This window comes from Notechis scutatus, chromosome Z, assembly GCF_049901735.1.
Source record: "Notechis scutatus isolate UNSWTSFEM ecotype Mainland chromosome Z, rNotScu1.2, whole genome shotgun sequence".
Classification (NCBI taxonomy): domain Eukaryota; kingdom Metazoa; phylum Chordata; class Lepidosauria; order Squamata; family Elapidae; genus Notechis; species Notechis scutatus.
The window spans coordinates 132724804-132752675 of record NC_142025.1 but is presented as its reverse complement, the minus strand read 5'-3'; the positions used below and the strand labels follow the sequence as shown (position 1 = coordinate 132752675).

General features: G+C 43.8%; 1 protein-coding gene across 1 annotated transcript; it reads right to left on the bottom strand.

The window, feature by feature from the left end:
- Positions 1–315: 315 nt before the first annotated feature.
- Positions 316–26791, bottom strand: BICDL2 (BICD family like cargo adaptor 2). Its single transcript, XM_087948070.1, has 10 exons — positions 26140–26791; positions 18490–18705; positions 14790–14906; positions 11514–11660; positions 11095–11277; positions 9131–9283; positions 8909–9039; positions 5277–5397; positions 2494–2677; positions 316–1155 (listed from the first exon to the last, which is right to left on the bottom strand). Exons 1-9 carry the CDS (start codon positions 26446–26448, stop codon positions 2504–2506), a joined length of 1551 nt encoding a protein of 516 aa, XP_087804196.1. The 5' UTR covers positions 26449–26791; the 3' UTR covers positions 316–1155; positions 2494–2503.
- Between the last annotated feature and the right edge of the window lie 1081 nt (positions 26792–27872).

The window sequence follows — 27872 nt, the reverse complement described above, 5'->3', positions numbered from 1 at the left end:
AGTTGGAAGGGACCTTGGAGGTCTTCTAGTCCAATCCCCTGCTCAGGCAGGAGTCCCTAGCCCATTTCCGACAAATGGCTGTCCAATTCCTTCTTAAAAACTTCCAATGTCATTGCATTCACAACATTTGTCCTCTGCTTGTCTGGATTTTAAGAATCTGGCCCAAATTCCCTTTTATTTTCCATTATCCATCCTACTGAAATATCAAAACCTTGGATACATTCTTTAGTATTCATTCTTTAAGGCAAGAAGAGAACTTTGAGGCTTAACCCAATGCTTCCCAGAAAACAGATGTGTCTACATAGCTACTAGCGGTTGAGCTCAACCCAAGGGAAAATTACCTTTTTTTTTTAATCGTGAAAAATAAAACAGGGTCTGCTTTGATGAACGGTTTGCTAGAGATATCCATGGGACGTGGGTCAAAAATTCAAGATGGCGGTTGCAGGATTGAAGCTGCCATCTTGATTTCATTTTCCCTCCTCCAGGGACCTTCCTGTTTTGCCACTTGTTGCCTCCCACTTGAAAGAAGTGAACATTACAAGTCTTTCTTGACTTATGACCACAACTGAGACCATAGTTTCCATTTCTAAGCAAGTCAGTTGTTAGGTGATTTGTGTGTGCCCATTTTACGATGTTTCTTGCCAGTTATTAAGCGAATCGCTGCAATTGTTAAGTTAGTAACATGGTTGTTAAGTGAACCTGGCCTCCCCATTGACTTTGCTTATCAGAAGGCTGTAAAAGGTGATTACAGGACCCTGGGACACAGCAACCATCATAAATACGATCTCATGACCAAGCGGAGGCTACAATGGTCATAATGTGAACGATGGTCATAAGCCACTTTTTTCAGTGCCATTGCAACTTTGAAAGGTCACTAAATGAATGGTTAAAAGTCAAGGACTACCTGTAATCTATTTCTTCTAGCAAGGGAGTGATGTGAGAATAATATGCCCTTTCCCACCAATCTTGATTCTGTGAAAAAGTGGAGAAAATCAGAAGCCATGTTTCTAGGCCCATTCCATCAAAAGCCAGGTGCTGGGACTTGTAGATGTCTCGACCTGCCATTCTGGAATAATCCTGAGTCATGTCTCCAATTCACCAGAAGAGGGTGATCTTAGAACTTGGAGCAGAGATTGGCCAACTGCTATTGGAAACCTAGATGTGTTTTAAAAGAAAGACCAGACCCAATGTCAGTGTTTTACAATCCAGTATAACTACTAAAAGAGAATTGCATTTAATTGCATGATTTTAGTCAGCTCAGTCAATTGGTCAACTGATGCCATCCACTTGATTTGACCTACTTTCAGACAGGAGCACTCTACCAAGCTCTTGTGGTTACTTCTTGGATGGTCTTCAACAGTATTTGAATTGTGCCAGCTGGGAATTGTTGGTCTGAATATCAGAAAAGCATCTGGCTTCATGGTGATGTTACAAGTTTGATCAGGAAGTCCAACCTTGGCAACTTTAAGACCTTTGAACATCTCCCAGAATTCCCCAGTCAACCATAGTGACTAGGGCATTTTGGGAGTTGAAGTCCATAAGTCTTAAAGTTGCCAAGGTTGGGCATCCCTGGATTAGATGATTCCATGACATGAAATCTCCAACTGCTCCAAGTTAAATGCGACTGAAATTCATGTATCACCAAATGACACCACCCCAAAGCTGTGATTCAATGGGATGCCCTAAACATGCCTTGAGACGCCAAGATCTTGCTAACTAAGGCAAGGAATCCTACTGGCATGCTGCCAACCTTGAAGGCTCTCACATGTTAACAAAGAACTACAGATGCTCCTCTGTGGAAGTATGGATGGACAACCATATTCCCATCCCCAGTTCCTGTCTCTTTTCCAATGGCCTACATTCTACTGCTATGTTATAGGTGCCTATAAAGGAATTCCTGGAGCCATAATTGGCATGGATTCCTCTACGAATGCATCCTGGGATGCATTCAACCAAGCATGATATCAGGGAAGAACCTGGAGCAAAAAAAGGTAAAGATTTCCCTGTCGGTCAAGTCCGACTCTAGAGCACTCTTATTTCAGTTTCTAGGCTGAGGAAGCCAGCATTGTTTGAAGACAATTTCTGTGGCCATGTGGCCAGCATGGCTATATACCAAAGGCACATGGAACACTATTACCTTCCCATCAAAATGGTACCTATTTATCTACTAGCATTTGCATGATTTTGAACTGGTAGGTGGCCAGGAGCTGAGGCAGGTAATGGGAGCTCATTCCATTGTGCGGAGCTCGGGTCTCAAACCCAGGAGAGCTGACAGCATAACCCCATTTTTTCCAACATCTGTATGAGTGGGACACAGAATAAGAGAACAAATTCTTGGCCTAGATGGATTCAAAGTTGCTTCAAAGGCTCTTGAACTCATTCAGCCCCTGTCCCTACAAGATGTCCCTAACAGGAGTCTGCTATACATCCAGTCTGGCCTTCGCATTCCCTTCACCCATTTTCCTGCCTTCGGCCATATTAGAAGTTCCACACCTTCAACAATTCAGCTTTTCCGGAAGAATGAGAAGAAGCCCGTGCCACTGGGCATGCTGGCACCAGCCCGAAATAATTCAGGACCCTTGCCTTGTGTCGGTGGCTTTGGTGGTGGGGTAAAGCAGTGGCGTTCTTCCTGCTGTTTCTGGAGAAGTTGCTGGTGAATAATATACTGGATATCATCCTGTAAGCCGAAAAGAAAAGAAAAAAAGAGAGAGAATATTCTGATCAATGTGAAGTAGAATCCAGAAATCCTCTCTTGAGTATCTCTGGAGTAATATCAGATATGCTGTTCCAATCCATTTTCGTGTAAAAGGGTCCATCTGCTTGCAATATAGATAGTCCTCAACTTACGACCACGTTTGGGACCAGAATTTCCATTGCTAAGCACGCAATGATTTTATGACTTTTTTGCCACAGTTCAGTGACTCAAGGTAGTTTTTACATTAATCATGCAATCGTTAAGCAAATCTGGATTCCGCCATTGATTTTGCTTGTCAGAAGCAGCTGGGAAATCGTTGCAGATGGCAATCACATGACCCTGGCACAGTGCAACGTATCATACGTATCACTAGCAGTAGCACTTAGACTTATATACCGCTTTATAGCCCTCTCTGAAGAGTTTACAGAGTCAGCCTATTGCCCCCAACCAGTGGTGGGATTCAGGTTTTTTTACTATCCGTTCTGTGGGCGTGGCTTGGTAGGCATGGCAGGGGAAGGATACTGCAAAATCCCCATGCCTACCCCACTCCACTAGCCTGCTTTCCAGCTCCCTTCTCCTGTGCAGGGCAACCAAAGAATGACCCAGCTGATCAGCTGGGACTCAATGGGAGGCAGAGAACAGATGGGGGCGGGGCCAGTCAGAGGTGGTATTGGCCAGTTCTCTGAACTACTCAAAATTTCCGCTACCAGTTCTCCAGAACTGGTCAGAACCTGCTGAATACCACCTCTGCCCCCAACAATCTGGGTCTTCATTTTACCAATTTCGGAGGGATGGAAAGTTGAGTCAACCTTGAGCCGGTCAAAATCGAACTGCCGGCAGTCAGCAGAGTTAACCTGCAATACTGCATTCTAACCACCGTGCCACCACGGTTCTTTCCCCACATAAATACATGCTGGTTGCAGAGTGCCCAGATGTGGATCACGTGACAGTGGGGATGCTGTGGTGGTTGTCCTATAAGTGTGAGGACTGCCTTTAAGTCACTGTTTTCAGTGCCTTTGTAACTTGTAACGATCATTCAACAAACGGTTGTAAGTCCAAGACTACTTGTTATTTTGAATGAAAGGCACAATTTTGCTCCCGGAGGCGCCCATGTGTAAGGAATTTTTGCCCCTAATGCTCCAAGGCAAAGGTAAAAAAGATGGCTGTGGGTTTTTTGGGGAGGGCTTCATGGAAATGAAATGGCACAGTTTGTTCCCAATAATAGAATTGCATCATTATTTCGTACTCTTTTTTTTTTCCAACTAATAACATCTTAACCCTTCCTATAACTCATTTGTTTTTAATTACAGGGAGTCCTGGACTTACAACTTTTCATTTAGTGACTGTTCAAATGGCACGGGAAAAAGTAACTTATGACCATTTTTCACACTTATGACTGTTGTATCATCCCTCTGGTCATGTGATCAAAATTCAGACTCTTGGCAACTGGTTCATATTTAGGACGGTTGTAATGTCCCAGGCAAGGGAAGGAGAAGGCCTAGTGGTGGGATTCAATTTTTTTTTACTACCGGTTCTGTGGGTGTGGCTTGGCTTGGTGGGCGTGGCTTGATGGGTGTGGCAGGGAAAGGATACTGCAAAATCCCCATTCCCTCCCCACCCCACTAACCTGCTTTCCAGCTCCGTTCTCCTGTGCAGGGCAACCAAAGAAGACCCAGTCGACCAGCTGAGACTCGGGAGGCAGAAAATAGATGGGGGTGGGGCCAGTCAGAGGTGGTATTTGCCGGTTCTCTGAACTACACAAAATTCCGCTACCGGTTCTCCAGAACTGGTCAGAACCTGCTGAATACCACCTCTGAGAAGGCTGCCTTGCCTCCTCCTTCCCTCATGCTGGCCGCTCTGTTGCCTGTTGCCAGCGCAGTGTGGTGCCCAGGATCCACTTTGATAGCGGGGATAGTGGTAATTTACAACCGGTTCACCCAGGGTCAGGTTGGCCACTGCGGGAGGCTTGTCCCACATGTGCGGCGGAGCTGAGGACAGGATTGGGCCACATCTCCCATGACAGCCAACCTGACCCTGGGCGCACCAGTTGTTAAATTATTTAAATCCCATCACTGGTCCCAGGGTCATGTGATCCCTTTGTGACCTTCTGACAAGCAATGGGGAAAACCACATTCACTCAATAACCAGTTAATAACTTGATAACTTAATAAAATGGGACAAAACACACTTAACAAATGTCCCACTTGGCAACATATATTTTGGGCTCAATTGCTGTCATGAGTAGAAGACTACCTGTATGCTTCAGTAAATGTTTATTTTTGGATTTGCTTCCCTGCAAGCCCCCCTTTTTATATCCCATTGTTGGGCCTTTCCCGCTTCCTATTTTGAAAAGGATCAGATTCATTCAGTAAACCTGGAACAAGCCGGGAATAAAAATTCCCACAGTTCAAGCTATGTCAAAAATGCATCTGGAAATGAAGGAGCCAAAGCTATATCTGAATGGGAATTTTTAAAAAGGGGGCGTCGGGATTGTTACCATTCCTGACACAAGGCTCACAGCTTGCAAACGGATTAACAGTTAGGACGTGTTTCCTGATGGTTCTGATATTTGCTTACTCACCTGCCAGGCTTCCAATTCCTGGGAAAGGGCCATCTTCTGGCGAATGACACGCAGTAACTGTTGGCTCAGCGAATCTCGCTCCAGGGAGATTTTTGCCAATTCCAATTCTATTTCGCCTTTCCTAGTAGGAAAAAAAAAAGTGTTGACAATCATCTGGAGCACTACCAGAACACTTGTCGGCATTAACAAAATCCCCATCACTCAAATGCAAAAGACAGCTTTCACTTGAATGACAGTGTCATGAATGAAGGCAAATATACAGGTCCCAGAATAATGTTGCAGGATCCAATCTGGGTCAGTCACCGGGATGGACTCTGGGCAACTGAATGGAGCTAGTAGATTGTTTAATGGCTGGATGCCCTTCCTGTCACCAATGCGGAGTTTTGTACAGCAGATCTGTTCTCAGTGTGCCCAGAAATATCTGCCTTTACCTAGGATCAAACTCACAGCCTCCTGATTGTGAGGCGAGAGCTCCATCTCTAGGCCACTACACCACACTATTATTTTATATTATAATATATAGAATAGAATAGAATAGAATAGAATAGAATAGAATAGAATAGAATAGAATAGAATAGAATAGAATAGAATAGAATAGAATAGAATAAAATAGAATAGAATAGAATAACAGAACAGAACAGAATAGAATAGAATAGAATAACCAGAACAGAACAGAACAGAACAGAATAGAATAGAATAGAATTGGTCCTTAACTTACAACAGTTCATTTAGTGACACTTCAAAGTTACAACGGTACTGAAAAAAATGACATGACCATTTTTCACACTTATGACCATTGCAGCATCCCCATGGTGACATGATTTACATTCAGATGGCAACTGGCTCCCATTTATGACGATTGCAGTGTCCGGGGTCTTGTGATCCCCTTTTGCAATCTCCAATCAATTGCCAAGCAGGTGGATTTTGATCATGTGACCCTGGATATGCTGCAGCAGTCGTAAGTATGAAAAACAGTCATAAGTCAGTTCTTTCAGTGCCGCTGTAATTTTGAACTGTCACTAAATGAACAGTCGTGAGTCAAGGACTACCTGTGTTTTCAGATTTGCAAAATGGATGTCAGCCCTCCAAGTAAACCAGACAGGAAACACAAATTCTATTTTATTGTAAAACTACATGAAGAAAACTTGCAAATCTGAAAAAAATAATCTTCCACCGTCTCCTGGACAGCCTGGGAAACTAGAGAAGGTCCCTTCCTATCTCTTTCTCCACCCATTTTGCAGCTGTAGGCTATGTTCCCTCTTATCTGACCGGTCCCTAGGAAGCATCTCTTTGACTGATCTCCCAAGGCCATTTCCTATATTATTACAAAAATAGAGAGAATTGTCATCTTTACTCCAGTTTATTTTCACCTTTCTGAGTAGACATTATTTTGTGATGTCATAAATTTGTGATATTTAATTTTGGGTAGCTGGTAGTTGCTGTAATATTTGCTAAATGTGTCCATGGTGGATTCTCCTTTGGTTCTGATATAACCTGGTGCTATGCTATAAAAATGTTATTTTTAGGGAATGGGCAGCATTTTCAATTGGATCTTCTGATCGGATAGTATCAATACAGTGACTTCAAACCTGGTGTTATTGTTTGGCAACTCCGTTAATGGTGTGGTTTTAACGTTATTAATTAACCCACTAGCCATAAACATTACAGTTGCTCAAAAAAGCAACCTTTGCAGAGTGTATGGTGAAGTCAGCAAATTTATTCAGGTTGAATAATTTTGATAAGCAGAAAAGGAGCACAATTTGGCTAAAATTGGAAAGATTCAAGGCTGATGCTTAAAGATTTCTGCCAAGGTCTCATTTCCATCCTTTAAACCCTCGCAGTAATGCAACATCATCATAAATAAGGCCACTCGCTGTAAGAAAATGCAATGGTAGCAATAATGGAGAATATTTGTAGCTTAGGGTTGAAATGAGGAGTCCTTGGTGCTTTCTAAGCGTGATTGTTTTCTTGCAGACATTTCATTACCCAAACTATGTAACATCATCAGTGCAATGGTAGAGATTATGACTTTGATTATTTTTTATTGTATTTGCAACAAAGTACAAATTGTAGCTTTTGTTCTCACATAATCACGGAGCTCTAATTGGGATGGAGAAGAATAATAGCTCTTGCCATGGAAAAGCGATTCTCAACCTTGGCAGATTTAAGATTCCCAGAATTCCTCAGTCAGCCAGCCTGGCTAGGGAACTCTGGGAGTTGAAGTTTAGACATCTTAAAGCTGCCAAGGTTAAGAAACATGAGCCTCTGGTAAACAGCCTTGGAAGATGGAGGTCTCATTTAATCTGCTTTGTCAGTGAGACCACATGGTTGGGTCTAACTCAGTTTTCCCCAATCTAATAACTCCAGATGAGATGCCTTTGTAAATGGCTGCCTCAGACTTTGAAAGTTGCCTCCCCAAGATAGACAGGCTGGTCCAACTGCTTTGACAGGCAACAAAACCAGCAGCAATTATAGTATCAGGAGCAAAGGGATTATATAGATAGTCCTTAATGTATGACTATTGGGATTGGAACTTCTGTTAGGCTAGGCGATTGTTAAATGAGTTGCACCCGGTTTTACTTTTTTGGCACAGCTGGTAGGTGAATCACCATGGTTGTTAAGTGAATCATATGGATTTGCTTAAGCAAATCTGGCTTCCCCCCTTGACTTTTCTTGTCAGAAGCAGGCTTGTGAGGTTGCAAAAGATGATCATATGACCTTGGGACACTACAACCATTCTAAACACAGGCTGGTTGCCGACCACCAAATTTGATCACATGACTACGGGGATGCTGCAACAATCATAAGTACGAGGACCAGTCATGACACTCTTTTCAGTACTTCTTTTAACTTGGAATGGTCGTTAAGTGAACGATGGTTAAGTCAAAGCAGTGGTTGCCAATCTGGGCCACGGCCCACTGGTGGGCCGTAAGAAAATTTTGGTGGGCCGCAGAGAAATCTCACCCCCAGAGCACCCCCCCGAAACAATTAATCCAGACTGCGCATAAACATAAGGCTACGCTGCTCACATGGCCCGCGGGAACCCTCCCCGCCCACTCACTCCTTACCCAGCAAACTTGCCTGCTAAATTGCTATTTTTCCTTTTTCCAGCCATCATTTGTTCTGCTGTGCCGGGAGATTTAGATTAGGTAGGAAGCAGGAAATGGTTGGATTTCTTGCTTTCTAGCTAGTCTTTAGCTCTTCGGTTCTGCTTTAAAGCACAGCTTAAAAGGACTGAAGCTTCTATTGTTCAGTGCAGACTCACGGCAAGCAAATTTGAGAGACTGAGCTAGCCGATGGCAGATAGATAGATCACTGAATGATCCTGTGAGCAACTCAATCTGCCTGCCTGCTTTGCCTGATTTTGGGTAAAAGTTGCTCTTTTTTATAAAAAAAATCAGTATTTATATAAATATTTATAATATTTATATACAAGCCATGCCCAGCCAGTCACATGACCACCAAGCCACACCCACAAATTAGGCCACACCCGCAGAACTGGTTAGTGGTGCCTGGGATTTAAAATTATGAGTTTGGTGGTCCCTGAGGTCCAAAAGGTTGGCGATCTCTGAGTCAAAGGATCCCCAGTACTTAAATCAATGGGGTTGGCAAAGCAAATTGTCAGAGCTCACTTGATTATGGCCTCATCCCGGTCTGCTACGGCGAACTTCAAGGCCTTGTCCCGATTGCTTTCTTGGTACAACCGTCTCTGGTTCTCTATCTCGGCCTTCAAACCGCTGAGCTCCACGTGCTGCAAAGTCACCTGGGAACAGAGGAAAATGTCAAGCAACGTGCGGCCCCCAAGCCACACGAGACATTGCCCTCCCACAAGAGAGAAGTACAGCGCAGGTTACCTGATCCTGGAGTTTCGCAATCTCGATTTCTTTCTGGGCCAGGATGTCTTGCTGCTGATAGCTCAAGGCCGAAACCTTTTTGGTGTATTCAGAGAGGTTCTCTTCCGGTCTCGGAGAGGCCTTCTTTGGAGTGCAACCAGTCTTGCCGATTGACTAAAGCAGATAAACAGATGACCGCCCAAGAGTGAGAAAGCTTAGTGCTAAAAAGCAGACTTTGAGGTGGACTATAGGTAGTCCTTACTTTAGGTAGTCCTCGACTTATAACCATTTGTTTAGCGACCATTCAAAGTTACAATGCCACTGAAAAAAAGAGACTTATGATTGTTTTCCACACTTACAACTGTTGCAGCACATCAGAGGTGGTATTCAGCAGGTTCTGACCAGTTCTGGAGAACCGGTAGCGGAAATTTTTAGTAGTTCGGAGAACCGGCAAATACCATCTCTGACTGGGCCCACCCCCATCTATTCTCTGCCTCCTGAATCCCAGATGATCAGTTGGGTCTTCTTTTGTTGCCCTGCACGGGAGAACAGACCTGGAAAGCAGGTTAATGGGGTGGGGAGAGAATGGGGATTTTGCAGTATCCTTCCCCCAGGAGTGGGGAGGGAATGGGGATTTTACAGTATCCTTCCCATGCCAGGCCCACAGAACCGGTAGTAAAAAAAAAATTGAATCCCACCATTGCAACACATGATAAAAATTTGGATGCTTAGCAACTGATATGTATTTATGATACTTGCAATGCCCTGGAGTCATGTGGTCACCTTTTACAACTTTCTGACAAGCAAAAATCAATGGGAAGCTAGATTCAAAACAGGGGTGGGATTCTACAGGTTCGCACCTATTCGCTAGACCTGGTTGTTAAGAGGACCACAGGATGCTGCAACTATTGCAAGTATAGCCTGGTTGCTAAGCATCTGAATTTTTGTGAATACTACAAGGGTCATAAGTGTGAGGGTCAGTTGTAAGTCACTCTCCAGGGCCATTATTACTTTGAACGGCCACTAAACTAATACTTGTAAGTCAAGGATTGGTATACGGTTGTAAATCGAGGGTTATCTACATACCCAAAGGGTGGGAAAGGTTGCCCCAAAGAGGCTTTTCCAAAAGGCAACTGGACTTTGTTTTTCCTTGAAAACGTTTCGCTTCTCATCAGGGGTGGGATTCAATTTTTTAAACAAACGATTCTGTGGATGTGGCTTAGTTGGTGGGCGTGGCTTGGTGGTCATGTGACTGGGTGGACATGGCTTGGTGGTCATATTACTGGCTGGCCGTGACCAACTCAACATCATTCACATTGAGGCACGCATGTCCTCGCCTGGCCTCTCATGACTGTGGGGATGCTGCAACAGTCGTAAGTGTGGAAATGGTCACTCCACACAAGCAAAGTACCAGCAAAGAAGGGGGGGAAAAAACTCGAGAGAAGTTCCAGAGATAGGAAGTCTAGTCCTGCCAAGAATGTAATAAGGGTTAATGGAGATGCAGTTTCTGTAAGCAACACCAGAATGTTTCCTTCCTGCCTTCCTTACAGGATTAGGCCAGTAATTTCTTCTAACAACCGGTTCTCCGAACTGCTTAGAATGTTAACAACTGGTTCTAGCGAATAGGTGCGAACTGGTAGAATCCCACCCCTGCTTCTCATCCAAGAAGCTTCTTCAGTTCTGTCTGAATGTTGGAGAATTCTCCTTCATGCAGGTAGAACTGAAGAAGCTTCTCTTGGATGAGAAGCAAAATGTCTTCAAGGAAAAACAAATTCTAGTTTTGAAAAAGCACCTTTGGGACAACCATGACTGAGAATCTCCATAGACATTTGGGAAGGTTTTGTAATGAATCAGATATGTGTAAACGCTCTGCACTCCCTCAAATTAGCATACAAATTACAATCATCTTTTGACACTGAAAATATCCCCGGTTGAACTAAAAAGGGAACCTGAGCTCTCTTCCCAGCTGCATCCTTCTGTTTTACCTTTGGTGTCTGTCCGGGGGCTCCTGGGGCATCGCCTAAACTGCTTTCGATCTCAGATTGGATGGAGGTAACAGAGGTATCTAACTCATGCAGATGGATCTCTTCCTTCAAATCCTTGACTTGATGCTGGAGCCGCCTATTGGCAGTCCGAAGTTCCTCAGCTTCCGCTTCTACCTGTTTAAACTTTGGATGGAAAGAGAAACAGGAAGAAGAGGGGATGAAAATAGCTTGCCGGGAAGAGGTTTTCCGCCCAAATTTCATGGAATTCTTCTTCCTAATTCTTTGCATAACCAACCCTGGGTGACTCATTTTCCTACCAGTGGTTTCATATCTCCTTCTGTTTCGTTCCTTCAGTTTCAAGATTGGCCATCGTTCCCCTGCAACATAACATTGATGTGCAAGTAGAAATATCACTATACCCGCAGCTGCTTTTCACTGCTCTCTTTGCGTACAAGGAGGAGGTTCTCGTGTAACGTGTCCACCAGTGCCTGGATAGCTTCATTCTCCTCGCGAAGCTGACGGATCTGTTTCTCCATATCTTGCTTCCGCTCTTGAAGCAGACAATTCTGCGAAGGAAGAGATCAGAGATGAGCATAAGAAGAAAGGAGATCAGCCCCATATCACCGTTCCCTGCTCAGTCAGTCCATTGTCTCATTTTTGGTTTGGGACAAGTAGGATATTTTTCTTTCAAACCCAGAAAATCTGGAATAACACTGCATACCTATCTTTGTTAAAATAAAATAAAATAAAAAGACATTAAATAACAGATATCACCAAAGTGTGGTTCCCAACCCAGACTGGGTAATAGATTGTCCATTTGTCATACCAGTAAGAGATTGCACCAACTGAAGAACTAATAACAATAGCACTTAGACTTATATACTGCTTCATACAGCACTCTCTAAGCAGTCTACAAATGCCAGCATATTGCCCCCAGCAATCTGAGTTCTCATTTTATCAATCTTGGAAGGATGGAAAGCTGTCAACCTTGATCTGATCAGGATCAAACTTCCAGCTGTAACAGGCAGAGTTATCTTGTAATACTGCATCCTAACCACTGTACCTTCATGGCTCCTAATACAGGTTTGTAACAAATGATGTTATCTATTTTGGGTAATGTAACATCTTCAAAAAATCTACGAAGCTCAGAGAGCACCAAGGACCCTCAAATACAAGTTTTCATCCTCCCATCTTTCTCTGCATGTAAAATTGTTAATGTAACATTGATAGTCCTCAACTTATGAACACAATGGTGACTGGAACTTCCATCACTAAGCAGTGCATTTGTTAGGTGAGTCATCATGTGACTGCTCCTGATTTTAAAAACTTTTTGACCAGAATCATTAAGCAAATCACATGGTCATAAAGTGTGCTGTCCCAGCCAGTCTATGGGAATTGGATACCCTGTTTCTCCAACAATATGGCCTCCCCCAATAGGAAGTCCCAGCATGTTTTATAGACATGAAATGAAATTAAGCCCCTCCCCCCAAATTAAGGCCTATATTAAAACATGCGAATGGGGGGGAATGGTGGGGGGGGCTTGCCGTTAGGAAGTACTTTTGTTGCACGCCCGGATATGGTGCTGCCTGCGTTGACCCTGATATGAAGTGCCCCACCAATGCCGAGGTCAACATCCAAGCCATCGCTGCCCGCCCGCCTGAAGATGCAAGGGGGGGGGAATTAAGTCACCCCCAAAAAGACAGCCTAGCCATTTTTTCGGGGCTCAAAAAAAAATAAGACCCGGCCTTATTATATGAGAAACACGGTAGTTACTTAGGAATTATGAGCTGTCCCCTTAAGGGAATGCATCATGGTAAATGTAGTTAAAGGTATCCTGGGAAATGTAGTTCATGTCACGTGGCCACATCTGTAATCCTGATTGGTCACTAATTTAACCCTCCATGGGTTGGGGGGAGTTTTCCTCACTTTTGCCTGAATTCTCTAACTCATGGCAGCTGCTTTCTATCGCTATGAGATGGGTTAGGAGATAACCATCTTTTACTACAAGGCAGATATACAAAGGATTGGTCATTAAAGAAGAACTTTGTCACAAATGTGAGTTATGAGGATACCTGAGGAACCAATAAATGTACTTTTTTATGGATGTTTTGTGGAGTTTATCTATCTGCATCTGCACAGCTCGCAAATCCATTACTGTGCAGGATACAGAAAATGAAGTGAATCTGGCTCTCCCCATTGACCTTGCTTGTTGAAAGCTACCTGGGAAGGTAACATATGGTGATCATATGACCCCAGGATGCTATAATCTTTGTAAATAGATGCTGGTTGCCAAGATCTTGAATTTGGATCGTATGACTGCAGGACGCTGTGATTGGTCGTAAGTCTTGTTTTTTTCCAGCACCGTTATAACTTCGAACAGTGATGAAACAAATGGTAGTCATAAGTTGACTACCTATACTTCTTAAAATGGCCTCCATTCAGGGAGCCGCACACTTTCCTTGATATAACCAACCCTGCTGCTCCATCAGCCATTTTTGAGAACTGGGCATCATCTCATGATTAATACAGTAATTCTCAGGGGTTTCAGAGAAAGAGGATTATGAGGATTCCGGGAGAGTTACCCAAGGTGCTCCAGAGTGACGCTCAAGGACCTTGTAGGAAATATAAACAGAGACTCCAAATTGTCCAGCATTTCCTGAATCCTGGAAAAGAATGACCTAGGCTACATCGCGGTGGTGGGATTCAAATCTTTTTACTACCGGTTCGGTGGGCGTGGCTTGGCTTGGTGGGCGTGGCTTGGTGGGCGTGGCAGGGGAAGGATACTGCAAAATCCCCATTCCCTCCCCACCCCACTAACCTGCTTTCCAGCTCTGTTCTGCTGTGCAGGGCAACCAAAGAAGAGCCAGCCGATCAGCTGGGACTCAATGGGAGGCAGAGAATAGATGGGGGTGGGCCCAGTCAGTGGTGCTATTTGCTGGTTCTCCAAACTACTCAAAATTTCCACTACCGGTTCTCCAGAACTGGTCAGAACCTGCTGAATACCACCTCTGGGGCATCGTGCTAATAATCAACTACCTATATTAGGAGCTGAAGGAACTCAAAGATTGATTATTGTCTCTACAGATGAAGACTTTCAGAGTGATAATTAAAGTCAGATGCTCAGATAGGACAGACATGGAGCTGTTGCAGAGTTCCCCAATCTTTTCAGCTTTACGGATCGGAGAGGGGATGGTTCCACGTGAGCAGTAGACAAGCACATATGCAGCTCTGTTTGCACAAGCAGTGAGCACACATGCCCGCTTCTTGATCATATGGAGCACATCATGCACATAAAAGATAAAAGAGGGAAGGAAGACCAACTTGAATATAAACATGTCTTTTTTTTTAGCTCTGGGCAATCCCTGCTGTGCAACATTTGGAAAGAGAAGGAAGAATTGTTTTATGGCTACTAGATGAGGGCTGCAGAATTGCAATGACCTCTAGATGGCAGCAAAATGGCAGAAAACACCAAGTCTGTGCTGCCATCAGGTGGTTGTCAGTATTTTTTTAGCCCAGATCTACCTGGTACAGTAGCTCTGAGTCATCAGTTACCAATTTACCATGCACTAAATCAAACATTTTCAGTTTAAGCAATAACACTCCTAGAATGGTGGAGAAGAAAGGGTTACAGTCTTTTACCCACCTGGCATCTATAGCCCGAAGAGAGATATTAATCAACAGTCTTTTTTTCTTACCTCAGCTTGCAGACTTTGCACCCGGGCAGCATGCTCAGCGTTGCAAAGGGTCAGAGTCCGATGTTCTGCACGTAACCCAATCAGATTTTCCTGGAGCTGCTGCTCCAAGTGAGTTACCTGTTGTAAATGGTGGAGCAGAGAAGCTCTTGGTTATTGGCTTTGACAATAGAAAGGATCCCTTTAAACCTCTTTTTACATGCAATTCTTGGCTCTGGATTATGCAAAATGGTGAGCAGTCCTCATCTTACGACTATAATAGACCCTGCCCATCAGATTCGTATGTCGTGATGGTCGTAAAATAGGTCAGTCATGTGACCAACCCAATTTTACAATCTCTTTTGTGATGGTTGTTTAGCTGACACAGCAATCATAGAGCAGCTGCCACGGTTACTAAGCAAACACCACGGTTATTAAGCAAACCAATGGTTCACGACGGGTGCAGTTATGGCAAAAAGTGGAAGTAACTACTGAATTTTGGCAAAACCATTGTAAAACACAAGCAGTTGACCAGTGGGGTCCAATGTCTAAGCCTCTGAAGTTCAGACGCAGGACTTGGGCGGGGGGGGAGGTGACTGTCAGATCTTCAAATCTGGGTCGTAAGTAGCTTCCAGGTACAGACAGTCCTCGACTTGCAACCATTCAAAGTTACAACAGCACAGAAAAAAGTGACCTACGACCATTTTTCACACTTACAACCATTGCACCATCCCCCTGGTCACGTGATCAAAATTCAGACCCTTGGCAACTGTTTCATATTTATGACGGTTGCAGTGTCCCAGGTTATAGGGTCACCTTTTGTGACCTTCTGACAAGCAAAGTCAGATTCACTTAACAATCATGTTGCTAATATAGCAACTGCAGGGATTCACTTAATTGTGGCAAGAAAGGTCACTTAACAACTGTCTCAGCAACAGAAAATTTGGGCTCAATTATAGTCGTAAGTCGAGGACTACCTGTACATCAATTGTAACTTTGAATGGTTGCTAAGCAACTGGTCACAAGATGAGAACTACCTACGCAACCAAATACTCGGGTTCATGCAGGAACGGTGTGAGATGTCTACTTTCTAGTTATCTAAGGGAAGAACGTATTGTTAGCATATATAAAAAATGTCTTTCCTTAACAATTTAATGATTTGGGACATGAACATCTGCAGCTGAATTACAAGCTTTCAATGGGATGTTGTTTCTGGAAAGAAATCATATTTGGGTCCCACTTTCTTATTAGTTTGTGTTGAGACATGGTTTGACCTTTGTCCTAAGACATCCTTAACATCCTTAACATCATCTCCAAGATATGCATGCTTTACATTGCCTTAATTTTCCAAAGATAAGAACAGATGGTAGGCTTGAATGTTAAAAGGAAAATAAACATTTTCACAAATATATTTTAATCAAACAACTTTTTGGATAGTTTGTTAGCAATATTGGACACTGATAAGAATATCACATATTAGTAAGAGAGAGAGGGAGCATTACTCAGTTTCAATAATTCTTTGGCTGTGTGTCACCAACCAATGTAATTGTCCATTTTACAAAATAACCTTTTACATCCCATTAACAAATTTCAGAAATGCAAAAAGAATCAGGCCAATGGCTTTAATTTTTAAATGGTTTTTTAAATCTATCACATCTTTTCATTTAACTTTTAAGGGCAGGGAGTAGGTATTTTAGAACCCTTATCTCCCTTGTTTGATTTTTCTTGTCTTACTTCTGGTTAGATTCCTATCTCGCTAGAATCTGGTCAGTCTGGTTGGTGCTGTTATAGGAACAACATAATGTGACTCAGTGACGTTTTTCGTTCTAGCTTGGCACATTCTATTCACTGTAGTGAGAATGAATTTTTATTTGCATTGAAATTGGAAATCGCCATTTCAAAACTAGTTTAACATCATTCACCCTGCCTGTGGGGGAACCTAGGACTTTTCCCAATGTTGGTGAGCTACAACCTCCGTCATCCACACCATGAGCTCTGTTGCTTGAGGTAGATGGGAGGCAGAGGCTTGGTAGGTTTTCCATGGGTGGCATAGGACGATGGAAATTGTAATTCAGCACTTAGAAGGCATCTGCTATGGGAAGATTCCTTTACTTCTCGCTCCCTGCCACTATCCACAAAATTCTAGCTAGGGATACTTACAGGATAACAAGAGTTGGAAGGGACCTTGGAGGTCTTCTACTCCAACCCCCGCTCAAGCAGGAAACTCTACACCGTTTCAGACAATCTATTGCTTAATAACCAGAGATTAGGACATTTCCAGCTTAACGCCCCAGAGCCCTACCAATAGCTACAATTCTGTCAATTCAATAGTTTGGGATTTCTATTCTTCTTGTTTCTAGACCAGAAGCTTCTGGGAAAAGCTGAAATATTTATATCCATTTTATTTATTTCTTCAATTTCTACAGCTGCCCCAAATCAACCAAGTCACTCTATGCATGACATCTTGCGAGGGTTTGATAAAACCATCCATTCTTACTTCTCTCTCCTCTGAGTAAAACTGATGGATTCAGCCCTTTTTAAGAGGGATGGGATTCAGTGAAGGTCTGTGAACTCAGCAAGGCTGACCACTCTGGTTTATTTTAAGATTTACAGTAGCTAGACTGATACGTACTTTTTAAAATTTCAGTGGTTTGAATCCTCCTTCTCTTGTGCATTTCTGCAACCAGCAGATTAAACAAGGTGTGAGGCGTTTTAAAAGAGGGGTGCCTCATTCAGCGATCTCGTACTTGCCTCTGAAACTTGTAAAATCCCCTAGCATTTTGCACCCTTTTTAACACGAGTGATTCACCTGAAAACTACCCTAGACTCTAATCCGGTTCACTCATATTCAGTGTTGAGTTCTTGCTTGTTTTTCTGTTTCCTAGCAGGGTAATAAACATCTTCAGGAAAACAACCAAGCCCAGAGAACATAAAAAACTTGTCAGCTCAACCCTGAACTTCATATATTCTCAACTGCTGGATATGACAGCATGCTAAAATATATTACAATACAGGCCTTTAGCCAAGCTTCCTCTTCTCTTAACAAGAACATCGAGAACCAAACCTACTAGATTGCACTCATAAATGTCATGTTTTGCCCCTTTACCTTCATTGCCACCGAATTGGCAGCAGAAGAAACATTTGACTGATCTATTGCACAAATAAAATTAGTGCGGTGCAGGGGTGGGATTCAAATTTCTTAACAACTGGTTCTGTGGGTTGGGCCTAATTTGTGGGTGTGGCTTGGTGGTCATGTGATTGGGTGGGCATGGCTTTTATGTAAATATTATAAATATTTATGTAAATATTGATTTTTTTTCTTAAAAAGAGCAACTTTTACTCAAAGCAGGCAAAGCAGGCAGGCAGATTGAGTTGCTCACAGAATCACAGATTAATTTAGAGCAGTGGTGGGATTCAAAAAATTTCACTACAGGTTCTGTGGGCGTGGCTTGGTGGGCATGGCAGGGGAAGGATACTGTAAAATCCCCATTCCCTCCCCACCTCACTAACCTGCTTTCCAGCTCCGTTCTCACAGGGCAACAAAATAAGACTCAGCTGGGACTCAATGGGAGGCAGAGAATAGATGGGGGTGGGGCCAGTCAGAGGAGGCATTTGCCGCTTCTCCAAACTACTCAAAATTTCCGCTACCGGTTCTCCAGAACTGGTCAGAACCTGCTGAATACCACCTCTGGGCAGAGGAAACCCTGTCCAAGTCCCACCTCACCTGACTGAGCTGTTCCACCAGACGTTGATTTTGTTCTGAAAGGTCCAAGACTGCCTGGGAGCTCTCTCGACTGGTGTCCTGCTGTTCTAGACGCTTCTGCCCCAGCTGGACCTGGGCGGTCACCAAATCAGCCTCCAGCTCTGCTGTCCGGGTTTCAAATTCTGCCCGGCCTGATTCAAGGTGCCTCCGGAGTTCGTGTTTCTCTTGTTCAAGATGCTACAAGAAAGCAAAGCAGGAGATGTAATGGCCAGAAGGAGAGACTCAAGGCTGGTGTAGAAGAAGATCCAGAATGGGATTTGGGATCCAGAAAACCTTGACTTCAAATCATGCCTTCTATTAGGCACTCAAGTTTCTGGTACAGGTAGTTTTTGACTTACAACAGTTTATTTAGTGATGGTTCAAAGTTACAACGATACTTAAAAAAAAGTGACTTATGACCATTTTTCACAGTTACAACTCCATGATCATGTGATCAAAATTCAGACACTTAGCAACTGGTTCATTGAGAGTGACTCAGGGTGGTCATCGTTTGCGACCTTCTGATAAGCAAAGTCAACAGATTCACTTAACAACCCTGTCACTAACTGAACAACTGCAGTGATTCATTTAACAACTGAAGCAAAAAAGTCATAAAGTAGGGTGAAAGTCACTTTACAACTGTTTTGCTTAGCAACAGAAATTTTGGGCACAACTGTGGTAATAAGTTGAGGACTACCTGTATTGGACTACCTCATAGGGTGATTTTAAGGAAGAATTAGAGGATGGTTGGATATCAAGGGCCATTATGACATAAGCAAAATGATCTACAATTGGTAAGCAATCTTCCCTATTCAGAATACAGTATTCAGATATAACCCATGAATGCTTTTTTTCAACTGGAAAGAGAAATATTTTCAGGATGCGATTTTTAATTATTAGCAAAAATTCTTACCAAATTGGGCTTTTGTGCTACTAGACTTTCGCACGGGGATATAGGACCTCATTATCCATTATACAGTATGTGCGGCATCTCCCTAAGTCAGTGATGGCGAACCTTTTTGTAGTGGTGTGCCGAATGTGTATGCGCCGGCACCCACGATGCAATGTGCCTCACTCCCGCTGCACATGCGCACGCAATGTGCCCCCGCCCCCTTATCTGCACTGCACATGCGCGTGCCTCCCAGCTGATCTTTGGCCCATTTGAGCCTGTTTTTGCCCTCCTGGAGGCTCAAAGGAAGCCTCTGGAGCCACTGGAGGCTGAAAATGGGCCCATTTCAGCACTTCCGGTATTTCCAGAAGGCCCATTTTTCGGCCTCCCGAGGCTGCAGAGGCTTCCCTCGAGCCTCCAGGAGGGCGAAAAAAGCCTCAAAGGGGCCGAAAATCAGCTGAGAGGCACGCTCATGCGCAGTGCAAGTAAATTTGGCTGGGGCTTGCATGCCTGCACAAATGGCTCTGTGTGCCACCTGTGGTGCGCATGCCATAGGTTCGCCATCACGGCCCTAAATGGCCCTCCCAATTTCCAGGACTTCAGGCTAAATTCTTTCAGACTCAGGGTTGTCAGTTTCTTCCATAACACTTCATTTCTCTATAAAAATCTGACTTTTTAGAGATCTGCTGCAAAATCAGATGCCAAAATACTGGAAGGGCAGTCTATTATATCTGGAGGACACCAGATGGTGGACACCCTACAGTCAACAGATCTGAATACGGCATGCCACAAGCTCCAGACTCTTGAACGCAAATGTCGGTTTGTCAAAAGCTTCATGAATGAAACCCTTTCTTTTCTTTATTTTTTTAAAGGCAACATCTCAGTGGACACCAGAAACAGGAGGATCTTCCTGTTATTAAGGAAGCTGCCAGGCCCTGTGACAGAAGGGTTTAAGGACATAAAACAAAAGGCAGATTGACTCATGCCATCTGGCCTACCTTATGACTCCCTAAACCAGCCAGTTGCCTTGGCTGCGATGGTGGAGATCACCTGGAATTAAGTTTCAATGGCTAATCCAACCAACTTCTGGATATAGGAAAAAGGTCCTGCCTCATTAGTCTTTCATGCGGATGGACACAGAGAAATATCATGATCTTTGACTCTGCAGCCAAGTCCCACAAGGAAAGGAAAAGGTCTATTACGGAGAGGCAGAAGGTCCATGGGGCAGCCCTAGTGATTTGGGTGGAAGAGGGATCCCTCCTGCTCTCAAGAAGTCACACTTGTTAGTCTCTTCACTACCTTAGGCACTGTTGGAAGAGCTTTCCAGGGATTATCTGACAACATGAGGCGTCAGCAATCATTTTCCTCCCAGGATTAACTCCCAAGGGCCCTGCCTCGTGGTAGGGTAACCCCTAATGCACTGTAAATCCCTTTTCCCATAGAGGAAGTCAGTCCTATTCACGAATTTCCTCGCAAGATTATCTACCACAGAATGCCTCAAGGTACAGCAAACCCCACTCTATACAAATAGTTCTTAACTGACAACTGTTCATTTAGTGATTGTTCAAAGTTGCAATAGAACTGAGAAATGTGACTTATAACCAGTCCTCGCACTTAAGACTGTTGCCGCATTCCCCATTGTCACATGATCAAAATTAAGGCACTTTGCAATCAACATTCATTTACTATTGTTTGTTTGTATTCCACATGTATTACTTTTTCAAATAAGGTGGTGAACATATTCAAAACACCTGTTTCTATTTTCCCCACGACAACCCTGTTGGATTAAGAGAGAGTGACTGGCCCAAAATCACCCAGCTGGCTTTCATGGTTAAAATGGGATTTGAACTCAAGGTTTCCCATTTTCTAGCCTGGTGCCTTAACCACTAGACCAAGCTGTTGCAGTGTTCCAGGGTTGAGTAATCACCACTTGCAACCTTCATAGATGGCTTCCAACAAGGAGAATCAATGGTGGAAGCCAGATTCTCTGAATAACAGCATGATTCTCTTAACAACTGCAGTCATTTTTTCTTAACAACCTCTGCAAAAAAAATAATAATCAGGCAAGACTCATTTAACTGCCTTGCTTAGCAACAGAAATTCGTCCCAATTGTGGTCTTAAGTCAAGGACTACCCCCAACAACCCTGTAACACTGTGCCGTGATGGCACAGTGGTTGGAATGCAGTACTGCAGGCTACTTCTATTGACTGTCGGCTGCCAGCAGTTCAGCAACTCAAATCTCAAGGTTGACTCAACCTTCCATCCTTCCGAGGTGGGTAAAATGGGGACCCAGATTGTTGGGGGCCAGAGGCTGACTCTGTAAACTGCTTAGAGAGGGCTCTGAAGCACTGTGAAGCGGTAATAAGTCTAAGTGCTATTGCTGTGACATGATCCCAGAGTGGATCTGACCTTGCATGGAGACTTCACTGTATGTGCCAATATACCACAATGGTACAACTTGCTCCTTGCTTGCCAGCAAAAAATCAGGCCAACGAGGTTAGCTGCCTCGTTTTCTGCCAGCAATCCACTAATTAGTGGTTGAGAGTAAACCAACTGCAGCTTGTTTTGTTTGTCAGCTAGTGATAATTAAAGCTATTGTAATTTTTTCCATTTTTCCTTCCTTTTCTTGGATTTTTATTTAACTTTCCTGGAAATCAAGTTATAGCAACAGATTCCACAGGGTATAGAATTCCTAAGAAGAGGTTCTCAACTTCCGCTGCGGCAGCTTCCCTAGGCAATGCCAATAAAATGCAAATACCTGCCAAGGAAAAAAGTACTTAAAGGAATCTTACTTCATTCAGACACACCTGGAGGAAGTATGAGAAGGCAGATCTCCTAACAGGATCGCACCAACAACAGTCAAGCAGGTTTGGCACAGCAAAAGAACATTGTTTTTCAAAAGTGTCGTAAAGTTGTAGCTGCCATGGCTTGAAAAGAGCCCAATTATTTCTACACAGCCCGGTGCAGAAATAGTTGGGTACCAACATTAGTGGGTGAGGTTCTGTGGAAACAGAGTGACTCATGCTGGGTGCTTTCTCACTTCTTTTATTGCCAGTTTCACTCACTTTTATATCCTTCTTTCCCTCTTAGGTAATTATATCCACCCAGGTAGCAGACTCATGTTGGTTTTGTGATGCCTTCCTCTGGGCCAAACTGGTTCTGCCAGTAGCATGCCCAGAAATTCCCTAGTTGGTGCCGGTTACATTCAAGGTTAAGGACTCCAGAAGCAGAATATTTGGGGGCGGCAGGGAGGGGGGAGATGAGAGGCTAAGAAGGCAAAATTTATCTGCAAGGAAAAGAAGGGAATGGGCTGAAAAACAGCACGCGAGGCTTCTCTGAAAAACAGAGATGATTCCAGCAGATGCCAATGTTGCTTCACATGCTAAGCAAGAATTCCCATGTTAGAGCTAATAATGTTTATGTGGTAGGCACAGCTTCAAGAAAACCAACCTGGCAACCTTTCAGATTTGCAAGGCCTAATGTTGGATATCCTACATATATCTGGGAAACACTAGATCTACATTTGTCTGAAATGGTATAAGGTTTCCTGCCTCAGCTGGGGGGTTGGACTAAAAGACCTCCAAGGTCCCTTTCCAACTTTGTTATTCTGTTCTGTTCTGTTCCGTTCTGTTCCATTCTACTTACTTATTCTACCCATCCTCACTGGAAAGGGGCACAATGCCTTAGGTATGGGGTCAGCTGAAGCAACAGGTAATGTTTTAACAGAATAACACGAAAGGGACCTTGGTGGACTTCTCGTCCAACACCCTGCTCAGGCAGGAAACCTTTACACCATTTCAGACAAATGGTTGTCCAATCTTTGGAGTAGAGGTCTAAAACCTTCGTGCTTTCTTTCCCTTCCATTCATTTATCGACTGTTTGAAGTTACAAAGGCAATGAAAAAGTGACTTGGGACCCATCCTCACATCTGCAGCACCTTCATGGTCACGGGATTGAAATCAGGTGCCAAATAACAGTCTTTAAAAGCACCCTGGGGTTTTATGATTGTCATTTTCGACCATTTCCCAGCCAGCTTCTGGCAAGCAAAGTCAATGGAAGAAGCCAGATGATTTATGATTTTTAAAAACGTCACAAAATAGGTTACGACTAATGGCTGCCTTGCTTAGCCATGGAAATCCTGGTCCCTCCCATTCATTTGTGATCATAAGCTGAGGACGAGCTGTACAATTTAAATCCACTTAATACATTCCTGTTAAGTCAGCGGGCCCCCCTTTTGGGCGCCAGGGACTGGGTGCCCTGGAGAGAGGTTTTTCCGCGGACTGGCGAGGGCCTGGTTTAACATGCTGCCTGCAGCCCGCGGATTGGAGCTTTGCTTGCTTGCGCAGCCTGGTTTCTGGCATGCCACGGCCCGGTGCAGCTCCACAGCCCGAGGGAGTTGGGGGCCACTGTGTTAAATCATGTGTTGAAGCTCAGTGGAAATGTTTTCTGATTTGCAATTCTGTACTGAAACAGCTTTTGGGAGGGGAGGAGATGAACAACTGCCCCAAAAAACCCCTCCTGATTCTCATGTTTTGTGACATGGAAAGCAGCGGGATGAAACTGTGTGAATCATGATCGGGGGGATAAGACGCAGGCAACCCTAGGAAGCAAAGGTGGCTGCGCTGTTCCAGTAACTCTTGTACAAACAACTCCAGAAGACAATTTCACAATCCTGTCTACATCAATGAGTTATGTTGCGACGGATTATATGGGGAGTCTTCAACTTACATTTGTTTAGCAATCATTTGAAGTCACCGCGGCACTGAAAAAGATTATGATTTGTCCTCGCACTTATGACCAGTCCTCACACTTATGACCACTTATGACTTGTCCTCGCAGCCTCCCCATTGTCATAGGAATTTGGGTGCTAAGCAACCGGCAAATATTTAGGATAGTTGCAGCATCCTGGAGTCAAGTAATCATCATTTGTGACCTTCCCAGCTGATTTTTAACAAGCAAAGTCAGTGGGGGAAGCTGGGTTCATTTAACGACCATGGGATTCACTTTGCGACTGCAGTAATTCATGTAACAGCCATAGCAAATAAAAATAAAAATTGTAAAGTTGGGTGCAACTCACGTAACAATCATCTTGTTTAACAATGGAAACTCTAGTCCCAATTGTAGTCATAAACTGAGGACTAAAGTACCTGTATAGGGTTTTGGATTTCATTTCTCACAGCCTCTTTTCCTCACCATCTCTGCTTCACTCACCTGAACACACTGTGGAGTTACATGCAGCTGGTTCACCCACCTGCGCTCTAGTTTATTTTGTTCAGGATTCCACCCTAAATGTCACAAGTTCATGTTTATCCGTAGCTTGTAGGAGGCTACTGTATAATTCTTCCATTGCAAAGAGTTAGGCAAATCTGCCACTGTTGGGCCAGCGCACCCAGAAGTAGGAATTGGGCAGCTCATAAATTCAAACAAATAAAGATTAAATGATGAAAGAGAAGGGAGAAAAGCAAAGCGTGAAGCAGTATCAACACGAGAAACTTTGAAATCGATTACTTGGTGCTGAATAAAAGTAGGTGTAAATACGAGGGAGTGAACAGGGATGCTGGCACACACCTGTGCTCAGAATGAAGGGTGTGGAGACACAGCAGTAGAGCCATGGGTATCGCCACAGAGGTCAAACTGCTACCCTTCCTATGAGAAAACCTATGGAAGAAAAATACTATACAGGTGGTCCTCAACTTATGACTATAATTGAGCCCCAAATATATGTTGCTAAGTGAGACATTTTGTTGAGTGAGTTTTGCCCCATCTTATGACTTTTCTTGCCATCGTTGTTAAGTGAATCCTGCAGTTGTTAAGTTAGTAACATGGTTGTTTAAGTGAAACTGGCTTCCCCATTGACTTTGCTTGTTGGAAGGCCATAAAAGGGGATCACATGATCTCAGGGACACTCCAACCGTCATAAATATGAGTTGGTTGCCAAGAACTCTGAATGTTGACCGTCTGACCACGGAGATGCTGCAATGGCCACATACGTGTGAAAAAGTCATTTTTTTTCAGGGTCGTTGTAACTTTGAATGGTTGTTAAATGAACTGCTGTAAGTCAAGGACTACCTGTAGAATGTTCCTACTTCAACGAACGTCCTGATGCAACCTAAGACTTTTTTTTTTTAATTAAATGTATTATCTCCATCCTGGAAAGAAATCAAAGAGGTAAACATGGAATAAAATATGGTCTGATGTCTGAAGGTTGCTGGAGCGTAGTAGATGACCAGTGAAATCCCAGCGATAAACGCTGGGTGAGAAGGATGAAAATAGAAACCCGGGAAGCAGGCAGGGTAAAGGGTTCAAGGAGAGGATGGCAACAAGGGGTGAGCTATAGGATTCTGAATCCGTAACTTTGGCGAGAAAGGACAATACAGAAGAGCCCATGAGAAAATCCCCATCTCTGAGACCCCCTTTTTCTTTTCATAGGAACCTAGCAAATGTACTGGACCGAGACCACATGATGGAGCCTAATCCCAATCCCAACCCCAAACCTGACCCTAACCTCAATAACCCTAATTCCAACCCTAATCCCAACCTGTCCTAACTCCAACCCTATTTCCAACCCCAACCCTAATCCCAACCCCAACTCCAACCCTAAACCTAACCCCAATCCCAACCCTAACTCCAAACCCAGCACTAATCCCAACCCCAACCCTAACCCTAGCAAGTGTTGCATCTGACCAAAGAAACTCAGTCCATATCAGCTCTTCCCCTGTCTTATTCCAGCCACCTGCCTCACCTCTTTGACTTCCAAATGTTCCTTCATCAGTTCATCGTAGCGTCGTTCCAGTTCCTCATTACGTTCCAGGAGCATCTTTCCCAATTCTGCTGCCAACAACAAGTCCTGTTCTTTCCTCTGAAGCAGCACCCCCAGATCCACCTCTTCGGAATCCCCTTCCCCAGCAGCTCCAGCGGCAGCAGCCTCCCCCACATAGGAGGGCTGGCCCTCACCCCCAAAAGGATAGTACTCATCCCCCAAAGCTGGTGGGGGAGTCAGACGGAAAGGGCTGCGAAGGGGCTCTTCCTCTGGGCTCCTGGAGGAAGACATGAAGCCATGAAATCTCTAGAAGAGTCTAGGAAGGCCTGTCCCTCAGGCTGGTTAGACTGGGGAGATTTTACAAGCCAGGATGCTGGTCTCACTGGTTTCAGGCAGGTTTAAAAGGCCAGAGAAAGAGCTGGCATGCAGGACCTGGCTTGTCCTATTTCTCCATGGAATAAGATGTCTTCAGGAAAAGAAAGCTACAGGTGATCTACACCAACCAAGGTTCCAGGGGAGATATCAAACTCTTGAGATCCACCAAAAGCTCCATAGTTGGTCAATCAACCTGGGCAATCTCCAGTTCCTTTCCTTCTGATCAGGTTTCGCTGTTTATTTCCCGATTCCAGCCTCCACCCTCCCAGACGACAGGTGAGGTTTGACGCTGTTTGCTCCACCTTTTCTAGCTCACAGCCTCACCTGTTGCTAGTGTTTCTCCTCTCCTGGGAAATTTCTGACAATGCAGTTTTTCCACTGCCTTGCTGTATCACAAAAGCAACCAAATCCTGTGGTTTAAAGGCAGGAGAAAAACACCTTCTCAAGCCTGTTTTCTAAATGCCCAGCCTTTTTCTAGGTCAAATCACTTTTTTAAATCTTGGATTATTGGGGTCACCCAGCCTGAAATTATTTCCCACAAAAGGCAGTTCTCCGATCCTTTAAATGGGAGATGCCAGGTGAGCAGGGCCATCCAGGTGAAATTTAAACTCTCAAGAGTGAAAGCACCAGTTTAGGCTGCATTTCTTATTTCCTTTCTTCTGGAATAGTTTCCCTGTTCATTTCCTGCGTCCTGCCTTTACGGCAAAGGTTACAAAAGGCTTTTAAGCACCGTTTGCAATTTCCTATTGCAGTCCGGAAACTAGAGATGGATGAAATAAAGTTGGTTGCAGACATCAGTACATTCACAGTAGAGCTGAGATTTATAATTCTGCTCTCTTTAGCCACTAGATTATATTTGACTCTCAAATATAAACCAACCTCTGTGTGTTACAACCGAATTAGTAATTCCAGTTCCAATTCTTTCCGTCGTTAAATCGTATGGAATGCATAAGGAGTAAAGCAGGTTTAAAAATACCCCACATCAAGCAAAGCAAGAAGTAATACAGAAATTCAAGGGGAAATCTTCATACTTCATACACTGATAAACATAAGCATGAAGAAAACTTTCATCTAAAGGTTCCAGCAAAGAAGGGATAACATTGACATAAAATTAACTGGATCACCACATAAAATGTATTTGTATTCCACCTTCATTATTTTTTATAAATAACTCAGTGTGGCTAACATATCTACCACACTCTCCAAATCCTTTTTAGCACCCTGCCCCCTCTTTATCTAAATTGTAGCTTGGTAGTTTCCACTGTCACCCACAAATTTCCTTCACTGTGCATCCTTTCTCCCTCATTTCTGGTATTTGGGGGTGGGGAAACACGTGCTTC

Bases quoted from the DNA above. Each gene is read 5' to 3' on its own strand.
- BICDL2 (XM_087948070.1), bottom strand. From the start codon at position 26,448: ATGTCTTCCTCCAGGAGCCCAGAGGAAGAGCCCCTTCGCAGCCCTTTC. The intron at 18,706-26,139 runs GTGAGGCAGGTG...GCTTTCTTGTAG, and splicing joins AACATTTGGAAGTCAAAGAG to CATCTTGAACAAGAGAAACA. The intron at 11,661-14,789 runs GTAAGAAAAAAA...CTTCCTTCGCAG, and splicing joins TGCAAAGTCTGCAAGCTGAG to AATTGTCTGCTTCAAGAGCG.